The 19,789-nt window shown below is 35.8% G+C and overlaps 1 protein-coding gene across 4 annotated transcripts in view; it reads right to left on the bottom strand.

The window, feature by feature from the left end:
- Positions 1-19,789, bottom strand: part of LOC121297172 (phospholipid-transporting ATPase VB-like) — a 79,193-nt gene that overhangs the window by 19,359 nt on the left and 40,045 nt on the right. For 2 of the 4 annotated variants that reach the window (XM_041223272.1, XM_041223276.1), the window contains exons 3-10: positions 15,685-15,984; positions 14,916-15,110; positions 7,326-7,530; positions 4,260-4,345; positions 2,668-2,774; positions 1,963-2,094; positions 714-841; positions 184-436 (exon numbers count right to left, since the gene is read on the bottom strand). In XM_041223272.1, coding sequence (XP_041079206.1) covers positions 184-436; positions 714-841; positions 1,963-2,094; positions 2,668-2,774; positions 4,260-4,345; positions 7,326-7,530; positions 14,916-15,110; positions 15,685-15,962 — 1,384 coding nt within the window. In that variant the 5' untranslated portion in view covers positions 15,963-15,984. Of the gene's footprint in view, positions 1-183; positions 437-713; positions 842-1,962; positions 2,095-2,667; positions 2,775-4,259; positions 4,346-7,325; positions 7,531-12,512; positions 13,286-14,915; positions 15,111-15,684; positions 15,985-19,619; positions 19,781-19,789 lie in introns of those variants that run through there. The other 2 variants (XM_041223273.1, XM_041223275.1) reach the window with 2 other exon arrangements.

Below are 19,789 nucleotides of genomic sequence, written 5' to 3'. Positions count from 1 at the left end.
TGACTGAATTAGTGCAGTTCAGTACTTTGGTTGTGTTGGATTTTGTGACTGAAGTTTACACCAGTCAGTGTTGACATCACTGACTTACCTGCTGACACATGCTAATGAATGAATACATTACAGCTACTCTAAGTTTATTAAAACTTAAAGAAAACTAAAGAACTTTTTTCTTTAGAACCCTACCATTTTCCTTGTGGGAAAATTCTGTGCCTCCGATAGTGCAGCGGCGAAAGACCATTTTATTTTCTGTAAGGGTTCCAGTCTTATCTGAGAAGATGTACTGGATCTGCCCCAGGTCCTCCGTGATGTTCAGAGCTCGGCACTGCAACAGCTTGTCCATTTCTTCATCATACAAGTCAATATCATTGCTCAGGAAGAATACCTGACCCACTTTCACAAGTTCAATGGACACATAGAGAGAGATTGGAATCAAGACCTGGAACATGAGCAAAACAATAAATAATGAAAGGCTTTAAAATAATCTGTATTTGACAGTTTCACACATACTGAGAATATAAATTAAAATAACTAAAAACATACATCTTTAATATGACTACTTCTTGATTTTAGGCTAGACTGAAATGTCTTACTCCTATATGCATTGTATGGGTAATCTGACTCTCCTATCCACGGCTGTTAACCGTCAAGGAGTTCAAGGTTATATAAGAAAAATTTTTTGAAGCAAAGGCATGCAATTCTCCTGTAATGCTTACCTGTAATAAAATGATCATCGTGAAGAACATGTAAAACCCTGCTAAAGCTGGGGAAGTGAATTTCCCGTTCTCATCTGGCACCTCAAAAGGAGGCCAATCTGGAAAGCCCCCAAGCCAAATCGTGTAGCCTAAAAAGCCAAAAAAAACATTAAAACTATATCTCTATCATCCCCACAAAAGGTGTTTAAATAGTCATATTTCAATGAATTCATGTTTTTTTTTTTTTTTAATGTATTAATGTATTCTAGTAACAGACTTATATACCTGTACTGTCAGTTGGCTTTGTTTCTTAGATGCAGTACAATGTCAAAATACCAAACTAAATGGGACCAAACAGATTCGTAAAGTCTGGATTTAAGAACATGTGTATTAAATAAATAGGGTGTCTGATTTTTTTTTTTTTCAAAATTACAGCAATATAGCTTTAAGGTTTTTGCTTTTTTTGCACACTTTTCTTCCCAGTTATTTGTTTTACTAGTGTGTGTTTAAGCCAAGACCATTTAGATGTTACAGTCGATTATTTCTATTTATAAAACAGCATGGAGTAAAGTTGTTTAGTTTTCCAGTACGTTCTTTTGTGCAATTATTCTTGCAATTCCACTACAAAATAAAACTTGGTTGGAACGGAGAAATGCCTCCAAATACTGTATGTGTGTGCGAGAGAGAGAGAGGGGGGAGAGTTATAGATGTTGTCAAAAGTTTGCATACCCCAATGTGTGGAAATATACATACGTTGGGGATTTAAACTGTTGACGACGACTTTGTTTCTAAATAAAACCAGACTTCTACTCAAATATTTATTATTTCTTGATTATATATGAAAATAAATCCACCTAATTTTTTCATGAAATAATTCTAACCAATTTTTACATAAAAGCATTCACCCGAATTTGGAAAACCATTTCACCCGAAAATCAGACACCCTAATTATAAGTAAGCAAGCATATTATAAATGTTGCCAGACATAAACTACATGCTTTTGCTTTACTCCATTTTCAGAAACACAGATGGCAAGGGAACAGTGGATAGGTACTGCTTATGAGTCAAAACAAAAACACAAAACATTTCTGGTAAAAGTTTCACAGGGCTGTACATGTCGGACTGCAATATGTATAAAAACAACTTGTGAAAAATTATTTCCAGAGTTTCAACTTGCACACAACAGGATGGTGTGTGCGTTTTAAACGCTGTATGTATGTATGTGCAGTATAAAGCATAGGCATTCTCAAGCTGCTTTAGTATCTCTTACCCAATGCTCCAATGAGACACATGATGATTAACAGCCCGACACAGAAGAACACATCAATATTCATTCTCCTCTCCAACTTGCTACGCTTGTACCGAGGGCCACTGTTATTCAACATGGCTTTTGATTCGTGGCCTACAACACAAAAGATTACCCAACAACATAATTCTCCATTCTTATTATTCTTTTCCTTTTAAACTTTTTTTGTTGTATGCACGTGTTTGAGCAACTGTTCCTTTTTAATCTTTTGACTTGAGTATCGAGTACAAAATAACAGAATTACTGTATATTGCCTTGCAAACAAGCTGTTCTCACAGTATAGAATTAACACACGTTAGCCATTCTATGATGCCGAATGTCATGGATACTAGGTGTGTCCTTGTACTGTATGCTCTCGGTTAAACCAGAGGTCATGACGTGAAAGGACTGGTCACAGGTACCACAAGACAAGCTAGCAGGAGAAAATCGCTCGTTCTAGGCTTCTGCCACTAGTCCACACTGCATACCACACTCTGTTAATATAAAATGAGTAGACCGAATTTCTGTGCTTTCAATGTAGTCAACACTGCACCTCATACATGAATACCTGGAGATAAATATATTCTCTGACAATAAAATAAAAGAATAATATGGAAACAAAAGAAGAAAAATGAAACAACGGCTCTTCTGAAGAGATCAGTTGCAAAAAAAATGTAGAGAATGTAATACCTGCGTAGACCACGATTCCTGCTGCTTCTTCAGTGTTTCTAACAGTGCACCCACGCAACAGCAGGCTCTTCCTGTCAAAACCAATTTTCTTCTTGTCAGGCTTTTCTCTATAGATGAAAAGAAACACAACCTCTTTTTTTTTTTTTTTTAAATTCCGATTTATTTTTATTCTTTTTCTCAACAGATTAGTCATTTGTTTCCCATGGGCCCAGGCCTGGAATAAAAGGCAAGCACACATGTGGATGTTTTGTGACCCAGATTGAACAACAACACTATGATGTAGCCCATCTGAAATATCAAGTAGCAGGACATGGGGTGACACTTCCATTTAGATTCAAGGCAGTGCAAATGAGTGTGGCCAAGCACTGGCATTACCACCTTGAAATAGCTTGACTGTAGTACGAGACCCTTACTCTTACTGTTCATATACACTAGTATAACACATTGTAAATATGGCATGGTTATTCATACCATAGATATCTTTTACAAGCTAATGCAACTTGAGCATTAGCCTTAAGTGATTACATTTTTTTCTTTTAGCATGCATATTATATGATATTGCGATTTTTAAAACATGCATGAAGCACGCAATTAATGTTAATGTGATTAAACTGGCAAGTTTTTTTTTTTTTTTTTTTTTTATATAGTTGTGCCTTAATGAATAAGTGCCATATCATGATACATATTTCCTCAATACAGGTCAGAGAGTATATTTTCAATTAACTCTAGTAGTTACATAAATAATTGTTTAAATACATCCTTTGCTAAACACTTTTCCTTAGAATATGAGGGTAATACTGTAGTTAGTGATGAGAATCAACAGTGCTCCTGTTTTAAGCCAAAAAAGTTAAGTCAAAGAGAGAGCGGATGCCTCTGACTTCTCCACAAACTTAAACTTGAAGGCTTTTCCTCATTAGGCTGACTCAACAGTCAAGAACAATCTCTGCAAGGTCACGCTGCCTTCTCTGGAAGCTTAATGCAAATAGGAATGCAATGAGAAATAATTGGAATTCTGCACACAGAGTGGAAAGGCTTTGAAAAATTAAGTATTTTGCAACGGCAGCAGACTACAAATTCCATCCCAAGTTTAACAGACATGCTCAGGGAGAAATTTACAAGCCTTCTAGCAAATTAGAACATTTCTTTACTTTAGCGACTCAGTCATTCAAATTCAGTTAATTTAAGTATGCTTTCATTAACCCTGCCACTCTCCTCTCTGACTGATGCATAACACCAGTGTCCAATGTCGGTCCATGGAAGGTCTTTCATTGCTAGGGGCTGAGTTCAGCTAAAGGCTGTGCAAACCAAGACTAACCCAGGACAATGTCAGTGAACAGACCAGGTAATTTATCATCTGATTCAATGCAGGTTGAATATGTGACCTGTTTCTCCCTAGGCTACTGATGAATAATGTAAAATATAAAATATTCAATACTGCACAAGCACTAACAAGGGGGCAGTCAAATAACTGATCTTTGGGATAGGATTAAAACGGAGATCATACTGAAATTGCTAAAGACGGGTCTGTTTTAATGATCTTAACAATGGCACAAGTAACGATTCCCTCGATTACCCAGTGTTTGCATACTTACATGTAACCTTTGAACCTGTTGAGGTCATTGTTTGGTTTCTCACATACAACAGTGCTGTCGAAATGCTCGGGTACAAACGGAGAGTCCTACAAAACAAAAACAGGAACGCTAAATATAAAGTATCCCTGTGGCAATTTATGCAGAACTTTGTATTCATTTTACAAGTACTTGTTAGGGCTTAAGAAAACATTTTAATTTCAATGATCTGAATTCAATTTAAAATGGTATTGTCTTGTTATTGGTTTGTCATTGCTATATAATTACTGAATGGCACAATCCAAAACAACTGCTTAGATGAAAAAAAAAATAAAATAAAAAAAAAAAAAAAAACACTTGCTGACGTAAACCCTTCTTTTTATATAATTTCCGTCAATTGTCAACTTGTGTTTTGTATTTTTTCAATGACATGTTTTGTAAATTCACGCATTAAAAGTGCAACTTTTGCATTGCTGCTCATAACCAACACAAGAGATATAATTGTATATGTTGAACCTAACATTATATGTAGAACAAGACTTAATTGAGTTGGGATTGTGGCTTATGGAATTGAGATTTCTACCCGTGCCCCACCTAAAACTCTACTCTAACTGAAGCCTACATTTACAATATACTAAAAACACACTGTATAGTACTGTAGCAACTTTCTCTAAGTTCAGAATAACCTCAAAAGGCTATTCTGTAGCAGTGGACAGATATGCTATTCAAAGCAATATATGCTCTTAAAGATTGTGGTATAGAACAATTCAGGTTGCTTCTAGCTTTAAACATTTAACTCTAACAACACAGCTTCCCCTTGGAAACATCACCTGCAGCATTTTATTACTGAAAGCAGTCTGAGAATGACGTGCAACCTGCTGCTGAAGTCAAATGCTATAACATCACTCGTATTATTATGTTCCATGTTGTGTGCACCATTACTAAGGCAGGTGGATGGATACACTGTGTTCACCTACCACTGTATTATTGTATTGTACTGTACTATGGAAAAACTAAGAGGGTACAATGCAATGTCTTTTTTATCTTAGCTATTGTTAACTATAGGAGTGGCTGCATGCAGTTCAAACTATCTTCTGATGTTTCCACCACTGGGTGCTACTCTTAGCCCTTCCTCTAGTTTACTTGAGTCAGGAGAGAGCCACGGCATTCTCCAACTCTAACCTGAATGTGAAAAATCCTCTTAATGTTACTCATTCTTCAGACTTTTGCAAACAGTTTAAATCTGTACTAAATCAGTGTATTTTCAATTGGTAATTGTGCATTGGATCATTTAGCAATGCATCCTACAGAACTTGTGAATTGCTCTGAGAATGATCAGACATGCAAAATGTTATACAGTCTATAGGCATTATTTTATTGTGCTGTTTAAATTAGGAACAATACTGGGGGTAATTGTATATTTTATGGGACAACGATGAAATCACTGGTGTCAAGGTAACCCGCAATTAGCCCAGTACATCTTCACAGAATGTACATGGAAACAGATGAGAGACAAACATGCTGATTTGTTTTCAGCAATTTTCCAAGCATAAAGAACAAAAGACCTTGCTGGCTAAACAAGTCAATGTCATGCTGCACAATTTCCTGCACATGTAATTAAAATGACCATATTAAAGAATTTAGAATCCTATTGACATCTGCATGACATTTCTCTCAAGATGAATTACAGGGTATTTATGTTCTGTAATAAGACCAATAACAGCAGCTCAAAGTATTTTGTATAAGTCTGGAAAGGGCGATTACATTTCCATTCTTCATCAACATGCTAAAGGCATTTGTAGATTAACAGAAGGGTTATTTAGATTTATTTAGGAGGCAGATCGGTTTTATCGTTTTAGAAGAAACACATATGAGTTTTGCAGATTCACTTTGTATCACGTCCTGCTTCAATCATCACATCCTGCTGACTAATACTTTAGCGTCATACGGCCACAACAGAGCTTTCTGAAAGTATAACCTCCAAGTGCATCTGACACAGTGTGGGCAGCATTCTCCTCCTCCTCCTCCTCCTTCTTCATTTGCATTACTAGCGACGCCCTTATCCAGGACGACGTAGTTACAAAATATCACAGTACCAAATGTCACATTACATACAAGAGCAGTTTTAAAGTACAGTAAAATCAGTAGAAAATAAGATCAAAATGAAAATAAGAACAAAATAAAGACAGTAAATAATTATATATAAGAGCAACTTTGACTAAGAGCAGTTAAACTTATAGTAAAGATATTTGCTTATGGGAGTAAATTCCATTAGAGCACATAGTAAGTACGAGAAATGGATAAGGACAGTTTTAAATAAGAGCAATTACAAAAGATGTGAATGCGGTTACCTTTAACAGTAAAATCAAGCACAAGATACAGAAAATAGTTATAATTAAGAGCAGTAGTAGAATATGGCAGGGTATGGAGCAGTTCAGTGCAAGTACAAGCTGATGCAAGTACTGGAACAATTGGGTGCCATATAGTCCAGTATAAATCGAGACTTGTGAGGTTTACAGATGCTGTCTTATCTTGTCCTGCAACACTCTGCCCCTAGTAAATACAAGATGTACCATTTTCTTTAATATATTTCATACTGCTATATTTTTTACATCCAGTAGAGGCAGAGTGTTGCAGGGGGACATTGTACCGCTCACACTATGGTTTCTACATAAATAATATAAATACATGTACATAATCTATGATATACCAGTATATCCACCTAACTAGGCCACAGTACATTAGCCTATTGCTCAGCTCAGATGTTGACAGAAGGCTTTGACTTAATCAGTTATGTTCAGCTTGGCAAAAGATTTCAGTGTACAGCAGCCTCTCATTAATCCAGATTCCGGTCATCCAAACTACACTATTGTGTAACCAAACTACAATATCATACAAACATGATGCCTGTAAAACACATACATCTATTATATAACTGTAAATATAACACAGACTGCAATAAGTGCCAAGAACACATCTGAAAAGGGTCCAGCAGCAACGGGCTGAGATTAGTGAGTCTATTGGATCTGCTTGTATTGTTAAAACCTGATCGGTAACCTCTGACATTCAGCCTTAAACAGTACCACTTACCGGACTCAGGAAGCCTCTCACTACCCGTCTCTGTTTGAGGTTGGTCTCGCCATCAAGGTTCGCCGTCTCTATGTGGCAGATGCCGTTTAGGTCAGAGGTATGGAGCAGAAGAATGTCAGCTGGGATTATCTCATTGCAAACCACCTTCACAAAATCTCCAACCCGCACATCTTTCCAGCATCTCTCTACATAATCCTTATGCTTCCTGTAGTGAAAATGATTATATATATATATATATATATATATATATATATATATATATATATATATATATATAGACACACACACACACACACACACACACACACACACACACACACACACACGGCATTGAATGTCAACATCACAAAACAGCCCAACAGTGTTACAGTTCCTATTACTACTTTTGTTTGTCTTAACAACAGGATGTTGCAAGAGTGGAAAAGTTAGATAGCTACACAGATGTTGGCCGTCTGCATTTCATTTCAGTTTTCTGTGAGAAAGTACAAACTGCAGAAGGGCTTTTAACTTTCTAGTGTGTATTCCTGTAATATTTGACCTGCAGACATGACACACTCCACACTAGTGTCTTGGCTTAGCATCAAAGACTTGATTACAAAGCAATGCCCAGGGCAGCATCTCAGTCTTACAGATCAACCATTCTCTTCCTCAGCAGTTTGTTAGCTTCATTATATTTTTTTATTTTAATAAAACCCTGCAGCTTGTGAATCATTATTCAACTACAATTCTTGTACCTGCAGGTCTCTCTATATTTCAAATGCCATATTTTATACGATTCATTAGGCCCACTGCCTGTTGCAGGCACAGTCTATTGTTCTTTGGTTTTGCTTTTCCCAACAGTCCATAATGTAAATGGGACGATTTCATTAAAATAACTATTAACATTTGTGTTTAATAAGCTTTAAAACTATTTTGATAAACAAAATCTGAATATATCTTGTAATCCAAGCAAGTTTTATTATTATTGTTATTATTATTATTATTATTATTTATTTTTTAAGACCATGATTCAAGATACAGTAGCGATCTATTAGGGATATCTGGAAGGTAAGTCATGGGGAATACATTTATCTCAGTAGTTCTTTTTTGCTGGTTCGGGAACCTTAATCTAGAGCAGTATACCCCACACATGATAAATTTTATATATGATGAGTGATGAAATTAGATGTATTACTTTTGCAAGCCCTGTTTTAAATTCTGCCTTGAGTACAACATATACATTAGGGTTATATCCATGGTCATTGTTACACTATACAGGTCTATATCTTCCTGAATGACAAGTGCTGTCCATCTGTCACAGCTGCTGTTCGCATGTTGAAATCTTACCAGCAATATGAAAAATCCTAGACCTGTTGGATAATTTCTGTTAATCGCCTTCAATACCACCCCCTGTGCTGCTATGGTGGAACACATATTATAATTATAAAATTACTATTAATTATTAATCTTATACTACTTATTGATATGTCCTTCCATAGTGGAACTGGATTTTACAAAATAGTCAATAAAACTAATTAAAAACATGGCATAGGTTTGTATGAATGATCCATTTTTTATGCCTTTGCTTAATATCCCCTGTGGAAAAAGGAGCCATTATTTATTAAGATGCATTGCTGAAAACCAATGACCTCTGACAAGCAAAAATACACAGCTCCTAGAATACAAGTGAGGGCGTCTTCTTGGGTAAGGAGGCTGAGAAATTGCAGGTGCTGCATTTCAAGCCCGGTTCTTATCATGTGACTATTGCAAAATATCAAAGCAAAACAACAAGTTCTCAGAAACAGAAACCAGACACATTCCCAAACAGGTTCAGCCTGATGGGAAGTACTTTTTTTTGATCTGACATTTCTTCCTGGCAGTCAACAATAGACCAAGCCACGCAAAATGTACACGTCAATGACGTTTAAAATTCCACTGGAGTCAACTGTTAAACAAGCAACAGAAATTAACCTGGATGGCAGGTATAACCTTTGAGTCAAGGAGTAGTGGAAATGTTTATTGGGGTTTTCCCTAAAAATGGGGGCCCTTACCAGTCACTGACTGGTTGTGCAGCACAAATTTGAAATTCATATTTTCCCAATCTTATCTCCCTTTATATACCACTATCTCTCACACCATGTCTTACCTTTTTCCAAGTGCTCCCACCCTTTGATTAACATTATCCTACCAGTTTGCCTAACTGCTGCCAATCACGAACCCACATACAGGTACACTCTGCAGTGATGTAACCCAAAGCCATCAGATAAAAACACAATTAATGCTGATTAGCAGGGGTCACAAACCAACGAATCTACTATGTGGTTAGGTAATGGCAACCAAGATTATTTTGTGACAGCCGGGGTGAGGACATCCTGTGGATTATTTTTTAGACCGTTCTCTAGTCCTCATCCCCACTGGCCCCTTGTTACACCGCAGGTGAAAACCTATTTAAGATACCCTAAATGTTATCATAAACAAATAGGTTAGATTAAAACTAAAATGACATACATTCACCCTAAAACAAAATATATATCCTCTTTAAATCTAGTAAGACATTCCTTTTCTATTATATATTATAGTGTATGGAGGGATACACATGTCTAAATAAACATTTCTTAACTACATAATGTAATCTGAATATTCTATTAAGAAATAAAATGTGTCCGACATCATCAAGTGGACATAACCCTAAACTCTAAGCAAGCTAGCTTGCACTAACAGGCCTTTTTTTTATGTTGTTTGGGGAATTGTGATAACATCCTTAGCACAAACTCAGGTCTACATTATATACAACGTTCATTCCAAGTGTTGACTATTTATATTGTCATATTTACTTTAAACCACTCCTTTATAATAACAATGAATCACAGAATATGCCAAACAAATACCCTTTCATGATAGTTCCTGCTCTATTTTATCCAAAAAATATCAGGTGTAGTTTAGAATGTCATTAATATAAACGTACTTGTTTGTAACCTGATTAAGGGGCAACCTTTTCTCATGTAGGCAGTGCTGTACCAACACAATATACTACAGTGATTATGATTGGAGAGTGGGAGACTCCAAAGAGGCTTAGAGAGTGGTGCAGATGCAAACACATATGACAAGGGGCTTGTGTTAAAATAATAATAATAATAATAATAATAATAATAATAATAATAATAATAATAATACAAGTTTGAAAATATGCCTGATTTCACATACCTTTGATAGATCTTCCTAATGCTAATCAGGGTAGGTAAAACCAGCTACACTTTGTCAGCTGGCACTAATATTGCACTAGTTTAAGGTGACATTAGGTAGTCCAAACTTTGTGCTAAAATAAGGATTTTGAAACCAGCTGCAAAAATGTTGGTTTAAGGAGAAATACTGTGCATTGTAATTTCAAGCTGGCTTGATTCACAACATAGTACTTATTAACACAGAATCATTTTATAATATTCTGTAACAATGAGTAAGGGCTTGGGAGTAAAATAACACAAGTTTAATAGATTTATAGCCCAGGAAATAAACTACTTACTAGAATGAATGAATGGGTTCACTTTAGGTAAAAGAAGCAAAAAAAGATTTAAAAGGAACCGTGTAATCAACTGGAACGAGAAGCAAACGAAGAACTTGAAACCCATTTAGGGAAAAATACAGCAGAGCATTACATTCGCGGTTATCTGATAATCTATCGAAACACTCTGTCTGTTAATCCACTAAGAAAATCACAATATGTTTCAACATCTATGAAAAGGGACTAAATTAGCCACCTCAATCCTCAGACACACAGCTCTAATCACTATTTCAAATGACACAGACAAACATGTGTGATGTAGGCCAAGCCTAGTTTCACTGCTGTGTTTTTTCCAAAGACATGACTATATAATAAATAAATATAGGAAATCAGTAAAAGCTCAAATGTACAGCAAATTCAGTGACCTCATTACCAGTCTTTACATTTACATATATATATATATATATATATATATATATATATATATATATATATATATATATATATATATATATATATATATATATATTGCATTTAATCAATTTAGATGTTACACTAATGGAATGGTTCCATTCAATCAACTGTCTTTGAGAGTAAGAGCATTTGTCTTGAAGACTGATTAATTAAAATGTAATATATCATTATAGTTTTTGTTATATAATAGTCAGATTTCATAAGAATCCTCATTGAATTTTAGACAATTTTCATAGAGCTCCAGTACAGTATGTGAAAATTTAAATTCAGGGCACCCTTAAATACATTTTATGAAAACAGCCAAGAAAAACCTCAAGTCATATTTTTGATCACTTCAATAAAGCAGAGATCTTTCTCTTAAATATATCTCTACCCTAAAGAAAAGGAGTGCCACAACTTTCAAAAAGCTATGTGATAAAATCACATGCAATTAAGACACAATGCACAAAACACATGCAAACAGACAGCTGTAAGCAGATATACTGGTTTACAAGGACAAAAACGAAAGAAAGAAAATTGCCTGCATACTGAGAATTAGAAGTAAAGCATTTTGAAGGACTGCATCTGGAATCAAGCCTATATAGTGCTCCCTCAATATTCTAGAACTCACCAATGTGGGTAATTCATGGTTTGGCCAGGCTATATGAATACTATACTATGTGCAAATCAAGGAAATAAAAAAGAGGCACTATACAGTGGAACTGCACAAATAAAATAGTAAAGGTTAACAAGGTACTTCAGCAAGTGGTCACCGGGGATACAGGCTGCAACAACTCAGCCAATCAGGAATCCCCAGGACTTATATTTATAGAATGTCTTGAAGCAATGTCCGTTCAAATTTTCATTCACTTTTGGACATAAGTTCTAAATACATAGCCAATCAGAAGCCAGTGGATCACCCAACATGATCTATATTCTGAAGCTCTTATTAAGCTGTACGAAGAAAAGCCACAATTGGATAAGAAATTAACTGATATGGATAATTGGATAAGATATGAACTAAAAATACAAATAGAATATAACTAAATACACACAGGTACAACATTTAGATTGTGTCTATTCACGCATTACTGGCGAAATACTGTAGTTTGCTTCTTACGTTTTATATTTGTCAGGATTAGTGTTTTGTAATTTGCTAAATTATAATACATAAATACATGAATACATAAATACTATTGCTAATAAAACAACAAGAAAAGACGCATACACTGGTCTAATTAGTACTGTCAGTTTACCTGCTGTAGAGGAGACAGCTCATATTATTCAATTCCTTATCCGCTTTGTATCTTCTATAGTCTTCACAGGCATCCTTAACAGCAGTAATGGCTAATATAATACATATTGGAATGAGAGAAAATCCCGGCTGAAATGCATTGACAATTGGCACAAAATTCAAGGCAGCAATTGCCACAAAATACACATTGGCAAATCGGTGGAACTGCTCGAATAGGTTCTGGGGCACGAAAAACCACACTGTATACTTTGTGGTGTTGATAGAGTTGGTATCAAAGTGTCGGTTAGGTTGGTCCCCTTTCCTGCGGTCTTCAAAAGGCAAGTTGGAGAACACTTCTCTTACTTTCTCAACCTTCTTCTTTTTCAGTCTCTTGAGTATTTCATTCCAGATTTCTGGTATCCTAGGAGCCATAGCTGGAAGCAGCAGCCACAGTTATCTTGTTAAAAGTTAGTCCTTGTCACATCTTGAACACCATATTTAAAGGAGGCTGACGGCTTTTGACGTTTTTTGTTATTCAGCGTTACTTAATCAAGTAGTTTTTGTTGAACTTACTGTGCCCAGAGGAACCTACATTCTCACACACCTGTTTGCTCTCAACGTCAAACCAGGTATCATCCTATTACCATGTCTTACTGCAGGTTCAGACAAGTCTCACCTGGGTCCTAACTCCTGCCAGATTACAGGCTGTAAATTGATCAGATGCCTTAGTATTGCACCATTAAAAGCTAACTTGACAACAGTGGAAATTATTTATTTGCAATTCATTCTGCCCAATTTAACTATATATTAAGTGTGTATCTTACTTTTCTTAATGCTGGACTCTGCATTCAAACATTTTCAATAGCCACAAACAATCTGTATGTGTGTTACAAAGGTAATTCAGATAAAATGGCTTTCATATAATCCTACAGAAGCATTGGAAGAAAACCACAACCAGGGAACAATCTACATGGTCTCTCAATGAAAAAGATTTGATATGATTTTAGCTGATCTCAACCTAGGCCTGTATTAACCACCCAAAATACCCATAACCTGTACCCAGCAATGCACAATCAATCTCCAGTCAGTTTTACAACACTGTTTTCTGAGAAAGTGTGGTTCTGGTGAAAATGAAGCAGCTATCTTATACCTAGGGAAGTTAACAAATGCAACATTTTGGGTGTGAAGCATGACGACACTTTCATTTGAGCCATTCGTCAAAGAGCTGATCTGATCTTGAGTTCAGAAGATAAAGGAACTAACACAGTGGGTGATATGAAGAGCATGTTTTAGACATAGTGGGAGTTAACATCAGTGTTATCCATAACCACAAGGTCTGCATTGCAGCCCTCCCTGACAACAAGTCACACATCCAATATATGAGGAGTCAAACAAATATCAAAAGATGTATATAAACGAATACAGTTCTTTTAAACTAGTAATTGTTGTAAACTGTAATATATTGTAATATGATGTAATATAATGTGCATTAATTCACCTTTAATGCACGCACTTCATTCTCATCACTTACTCATGGTTTATTTTCGCTTTTGTTTTCTTTCAATTGTAAGATTAGTTGAGCCACTTATTTTTGAACTTCCAACAAAAGGGCACAGCAACATGTCTTTAATTGGGAAACTTGACATGTTCCCTGAGTGATATACAAATAACATTAGAGCAACCGAGACTGTGCTAAAACACAAATGTGTCAGGCTGCACTTAGTACACAGGAGGCAGTGTAGAGATAATGTTGCAAAACTTGCATGGGGATTTGCAAAGTCACACTTGGTAAATTCCATGGATATCAAGGTCAGATTAAGCTGCCCGTTAGCCAGGCTCTAGGCTGCTAAACACACACCTCCTCCCACTACACATCACGGCTTAGACAATTCACAGGCTTGTCACAGAACATGAGTCACTGCTTGACCCAGAAGTGTTAGGGTTCAGTACGGTTTCTGTTTTAGGTTAAATTCTCTCATTGTTCTGTATGTACTCCAAAACAAGAATGATATTTGTGGTACACTGTATGTGCATTAGGCACATCTCAGTAATGTATGCAGATTGAGTTTTGTTACTGTTTACTACCCTAAAACAGTAAGCACACTGAATAAATGCCTGGAATCAAAGTATTAAACATTGGTAAACACAAACCTCACAATGTCACAAGAGGGAACCAGCAAAAATCAGGTGCCTGAGACAACCAATGACCCAGTATGTACACGGTAATAGCAGTACATTACTCTTAGATTTTCTTTGCATTACATTGTTAATGTTGTGTAAGTGAATGCAGACTTGACATGAGCCACCAAAAATGGATAAGGTGTTCAACGGCAAAAGCTGATTTTTCACCCTAACTCAGACCTTTTATACATTTGGTTAATGTTTCTATTTATGCAACAATCATGATGATAAATAATGTACATACCAGTCAAAAGCTCTTGTTCTTGCATTGTTTACTTTCCTGTCAAAGCTGTATCGCCTGTAGTCTTCCAGCCCATCTTTCACAGCAATTACAGTCAGCACAATGACCAGTGGCAGCATTGTAATCTCCCTGTGGAAGACTTCCATCTGGGGGAACCAATTCAAAATCACCAGGAAAAGGAAATAAAGATTTGCAAGCCTAAAAAAAGAAGAAACCAAACAAACAATAAAATAAGATTACATTTCAGGTCACCAACTGGACCTCTCAAAATCTAAATACTTTGGGCTATCTGATCCTTTAAAGCGTACATAAGGACATTTTTGTTTTGTGTTACATGTTCCCATGTGTTGCTACAACTGTTTACATAATGTGTGTGAATTGTTTTTTCTGTTTTTTTTTTTACATTTTGACCACTTTTTTAAACTTTCAAATTGCATTCCCTCCCACAAGATGGCTTCCTATGTAGCTGCATGGACCTCTCAGAACTACATTTCCCATCATCCTCTTGCTCACTGATAAATCCATCTGTTACCTGTGAGCAAGAGGATGATGGGAGATGTAGTTCTGACAAGTCTATGCAGGTACATGGGAAGCCATCTTGAGGCAGGGAATGCAATTTAAAAGTTTAAAAAAGTGGTCAAAATGTGTATGTTTATCTATGCTGTGATGGTAACCATACCTCTTTGATTAAAAGACAGGTGATACCTGTACTGTCACCTCATGAGACCAAAGGTTGGAAAGAAAGTTGCATACAACAGAAATTGAGACTTACCGGTAGAACTGCTCCAAAAGGTTCTTTGGTAAAAAGTTGAGCAAAGTATACTTTGTAGTCCGTATTTTATTTCCAGGATAATTACTGGTGACCTTCTTAAAGTCTTGGATAAAGAGTCCATTGTTTGGAAAGACAATATGCTTGTTTTGTGGATAAATGCGGTTTCTTTTATGGGCGGTTGATCGGAGAAGTGGAGTTGTCTCAGAGTTTCTTTCAGAGGCTTCTCTGGATGCCAGTTTTCCGAAGCGATACCGCATCCAGTCCACAGAGAGGGACATTTTCCCTGGTAAATAATGACAGCTGCAACAAAGCACAAGATAGCTAATATAGCCAGGATTGTATACACAAAATGTAACTCAACAAACTACCAAATATTAGGCTATATGACAGAAAACATAGAGACACTTCACAGAGTGGTGAGAGTATTATTGAATAGGTTAGCCATGGTGTTAATGCTGAATCACTAGTTTCTATATGACCCAACTTGATGTTCTGAGATCAATCACCCAGTACTGGACAAGCATGACTGGACTGAATGGCCTCATTTCATGTACATTCTTATGTAAGGTTTAAAATTATTGCAAGGACAAACAAAAATCCATATTATTAAGTGAGATACACAGTAGTCATCACATGATAAATAAATAGCCAATTTAAGTGTGATGTGATTATTATCGTAATCATCATTATTATATAACCCTATCTTTCTTTCCTATGGTTTAAATGACCTATTTGTGTAGAAAAGATCCATTTGGAGACTATACTAAACATCAAAAACCATATAACAGTAACTAAAGTAAGGAACAATCAGATTGTTTTAATTCACATTTAATAACCACTCACAGCTTTGCATTACCAGAACTTGATAATTTCCTTTAAAGATATGCTTATTGTAATGTGAACCGCTACAGTATATCAGATGCTATTAGGTGCTAATCTGTGACGTTAACAGTCATAATGGTCCTTTGTTGGGGATTTTAAAAGCCTGTAGGATCAGTAGAACATGTTCCCGGCTCAACAACATGCATCTTTTTCCTGGAGAATAACATAATGAGACTGTTGATTTCTGACTTATCCCCCCCCCCCCTCCCCCCATTACCTTTGTTACAAAATTAAAACTTGAACATTTAAAACAGCTTTTGCTGTACGTTAGAGATGCACCACACAGTTCGAGTTTTAACTGGGATCCTGTGGGACACTGGAGAGAAAGCACATCCCAGTGTGTTAGGCCAGGAGCCTTCACCATTTGTGTACCGTGTGTTCCTAATCACAAACAAACTGATATCAACGACTAATGGGGCATCCTGTATAGTTATTTCAGTGGTATGACATTATAGGTGGGAAATGCATTTTGTATAAAAGTATTTTAAAATGAATCGTTGGTTCCAATTACAGTGCCCACAATCTTTACTATATTTTTTTTTTTGTTGTTGTTTTCTAATTTTTCAAAACCACCAAATTGCACAACTTACATGTTATAAGTATACACCATGATGTAAAGCGCATTCCTTTCACCCTTATGATCACTGAACCATTAACACATCTATGACTAATGTGTCGATCTTTAATCCTTTTTTTTTTATTGCATAACACTTTACCGATTGACTCAAAATTTACTGATGCGTATACAGAACACTTGTACTTGTTGGGGAGAAAAATTGGCATTGAACATTTTAATAAGAACAGACCTAAAGCTAGTCTGATTGCATTCTACTATCTGCTGCCAACACCTTACACAGACATTGAGAAACAGTTCCAGTCACTGAATTGTATACACCTCTTGTAACATTACTACTTATATGGTCAACAACATCATAGATTAATTTTATTGGCAAGTGAGAGATGCTGAGCTCATGTTGAACTGTGTGTTTGTTTTTGCTCCTATGGTAGACCTATATCCTGTAGTGTTAGTGCAGCTCTTTTTTGGTGGCCAAAAAAAAAAAAAAAAAAAAAGGGGAGACAGAAAAAAGGCAGAGGGCATGGGGGTCCCATTAAGCCCCCAGCAACTGTAGATGTGTATATATACAGTACATTGAATGTCTAACATGAAGTTTTTATTATATATATATATATATATATATATATATATATATATATATATATATATATATATATATATGAGTCTCAAATATGTCAAACCGTCGTACAATTGCCCATATTTTTATTTCTTAATCCGACCAAACTCTGTTCTTGGTCACAGCGAGAAAAGTGTTATTATTATAGGTTTGGACCCAAGGCTGAGACACAATAAAACAAGCTAGATCACTAAGAGATTAAAGAATCCAGCTCACATAATGCTCTTCTTCATATCAGTTTAGTTTAACTGTTCATATCCCACATGTGTATCTTTCACTCTGGATCTACATACACAGTACTGGTGGTAGATAGAAGCATTGCACTAGACAATTATTATAGATTTTATGCCTTTGTAAAAACACAAGAAACGTTACTGAAATGGTATCTAACTTAAATTTGATTCATTAACTTAGCCTAATGAGTTGTTTAGTACTGATTGTGTGAAATCAGTCTCAAATCAATCTATGTGACCCAACACCATTTTCCAAGCATTAATTAATTTGTCTGCACTTAACAACATTTTCACATATACTAACGGTAAATAAAAATGTAAAAGCAGAAGCATAGATCGAGGAAAACTTTCAGAGTTGGTGTAATACACAGATATTACACACACACACACACACACCTGAAACTTTATCTTCATGATATGTTTCTAATACTGAAAGCAGATTTGAAAACTAATTAAATGCATGATTATGATAAACAATGCACATTTCACATTTGTGAAATACTTTGAGGTGCAATTAGCATGCTGAAACTCCTTTGCCATTAATTAAGATTTCAATGTGATAATTCCCAGTTTTTTTTTTTTTTTTTTTTTTTTGGAAACTGGATAAAAAGTGTAATACATCTGATTCCTCACCTCAGTAAATCACTGTTTGTTCATATTTCATTCAAAATAAAAACCGAGAATGTGACCCTGTGCATTTCATCATGAAATACTTTTTAAGCAAAGTTGAATCCAATTTAAAATGATACATGTTATACAGAATGATCATTGAAATGTCATGGATAAAAACGCTATTTAACTCAAATTTACCACATTTAAACTGCATAGCAGCAAACTGATATCATAACCTTATGTACATAATTTCTTGTTATTCAAATGTCCTGGCAACAGTATTTCAAACTACCGATCTTTTCATTTCATGAGGGAAATTCCAGCAATGACCAGCACTGAAACATATTTCAATGCTGACAAAGTAAACTATTAACTACAGTTACTGTATTAAGTGTCACTCCTGTCTTCACGGAGAATGCTGTGGCTGACGATTGTCCTCCCTGGGACATTTTAGTTAACAGCTGTCACGTGGAAGTTGCTTCAGGAAACTGTCTGTGTGGAACAACGATAACATTCAGATACAATGTGTCTGTGTTTCTGTGTGTGTTTGTGATTAAACTGATTATACAGTAGCTTATAATAATCAAATGTTAGCCGACTTTCACTTCTATTAGCTGTACAGTGAGATTAATATGTGCCGTTTTTAAAGAAACACATTATAGCAATATGACATCTTGTACTACGTTAGTTTAATTTAACTCTGTTTCCATGTAAGACTGAGGCAGAAGCGGAGTCTGCACAGCCAGGTCTTCAAATCGTTTAGAAAACTGGTGCTAAACTCTTTTGAAAGTTGAGCACCAGAGAGCCTACTAGTGCTAACTTATCAAACCCCACTCTAAAATCAAGCAGGGGGGCATCTATCACCTATGAGACAAATGCAAAGTTAAAATAAATTCACCAAGACAGATGATTAAAGCCAAGGTAATGGAATAGTGAACCGTGCCATTCTAATTTGCAATCCAATTATCTCCTAATTAATGCTTTATGTTTTTTTAAGTGATATGCAGTCACTTACCTTGTGTTGTAATCAGCGCACAGCCAAAACAATCAAGGGAATGTATCGCAAGAGTGGGCCTCAATGATATTCATGAGAAAGACATACTGTATAATTATACAGTTATATGATTGCTGATTTGCTCCTATGGGAAGGGGTGGAATGCCTGATTGGAAGTGTTTCTAGGTGAT

Source organism: Polyodon spathula, chromosome 22, assembly GCF_017654505.1.
Source record: "Polyodon spathula isolate WHYD16114869_AA chromosome 22, ASM1765450v1, whole genome shotgun sequence".
Lineage (NCBI taxonomy): Eukaryota > Metazoa > Chordata > Actinopteri > Acipenseriformes > Polyodontidae > Polyodon > Polyodon spathula.
This window is presented reverse-complemented; position numbering and strand designations above follow the sequence as displayed.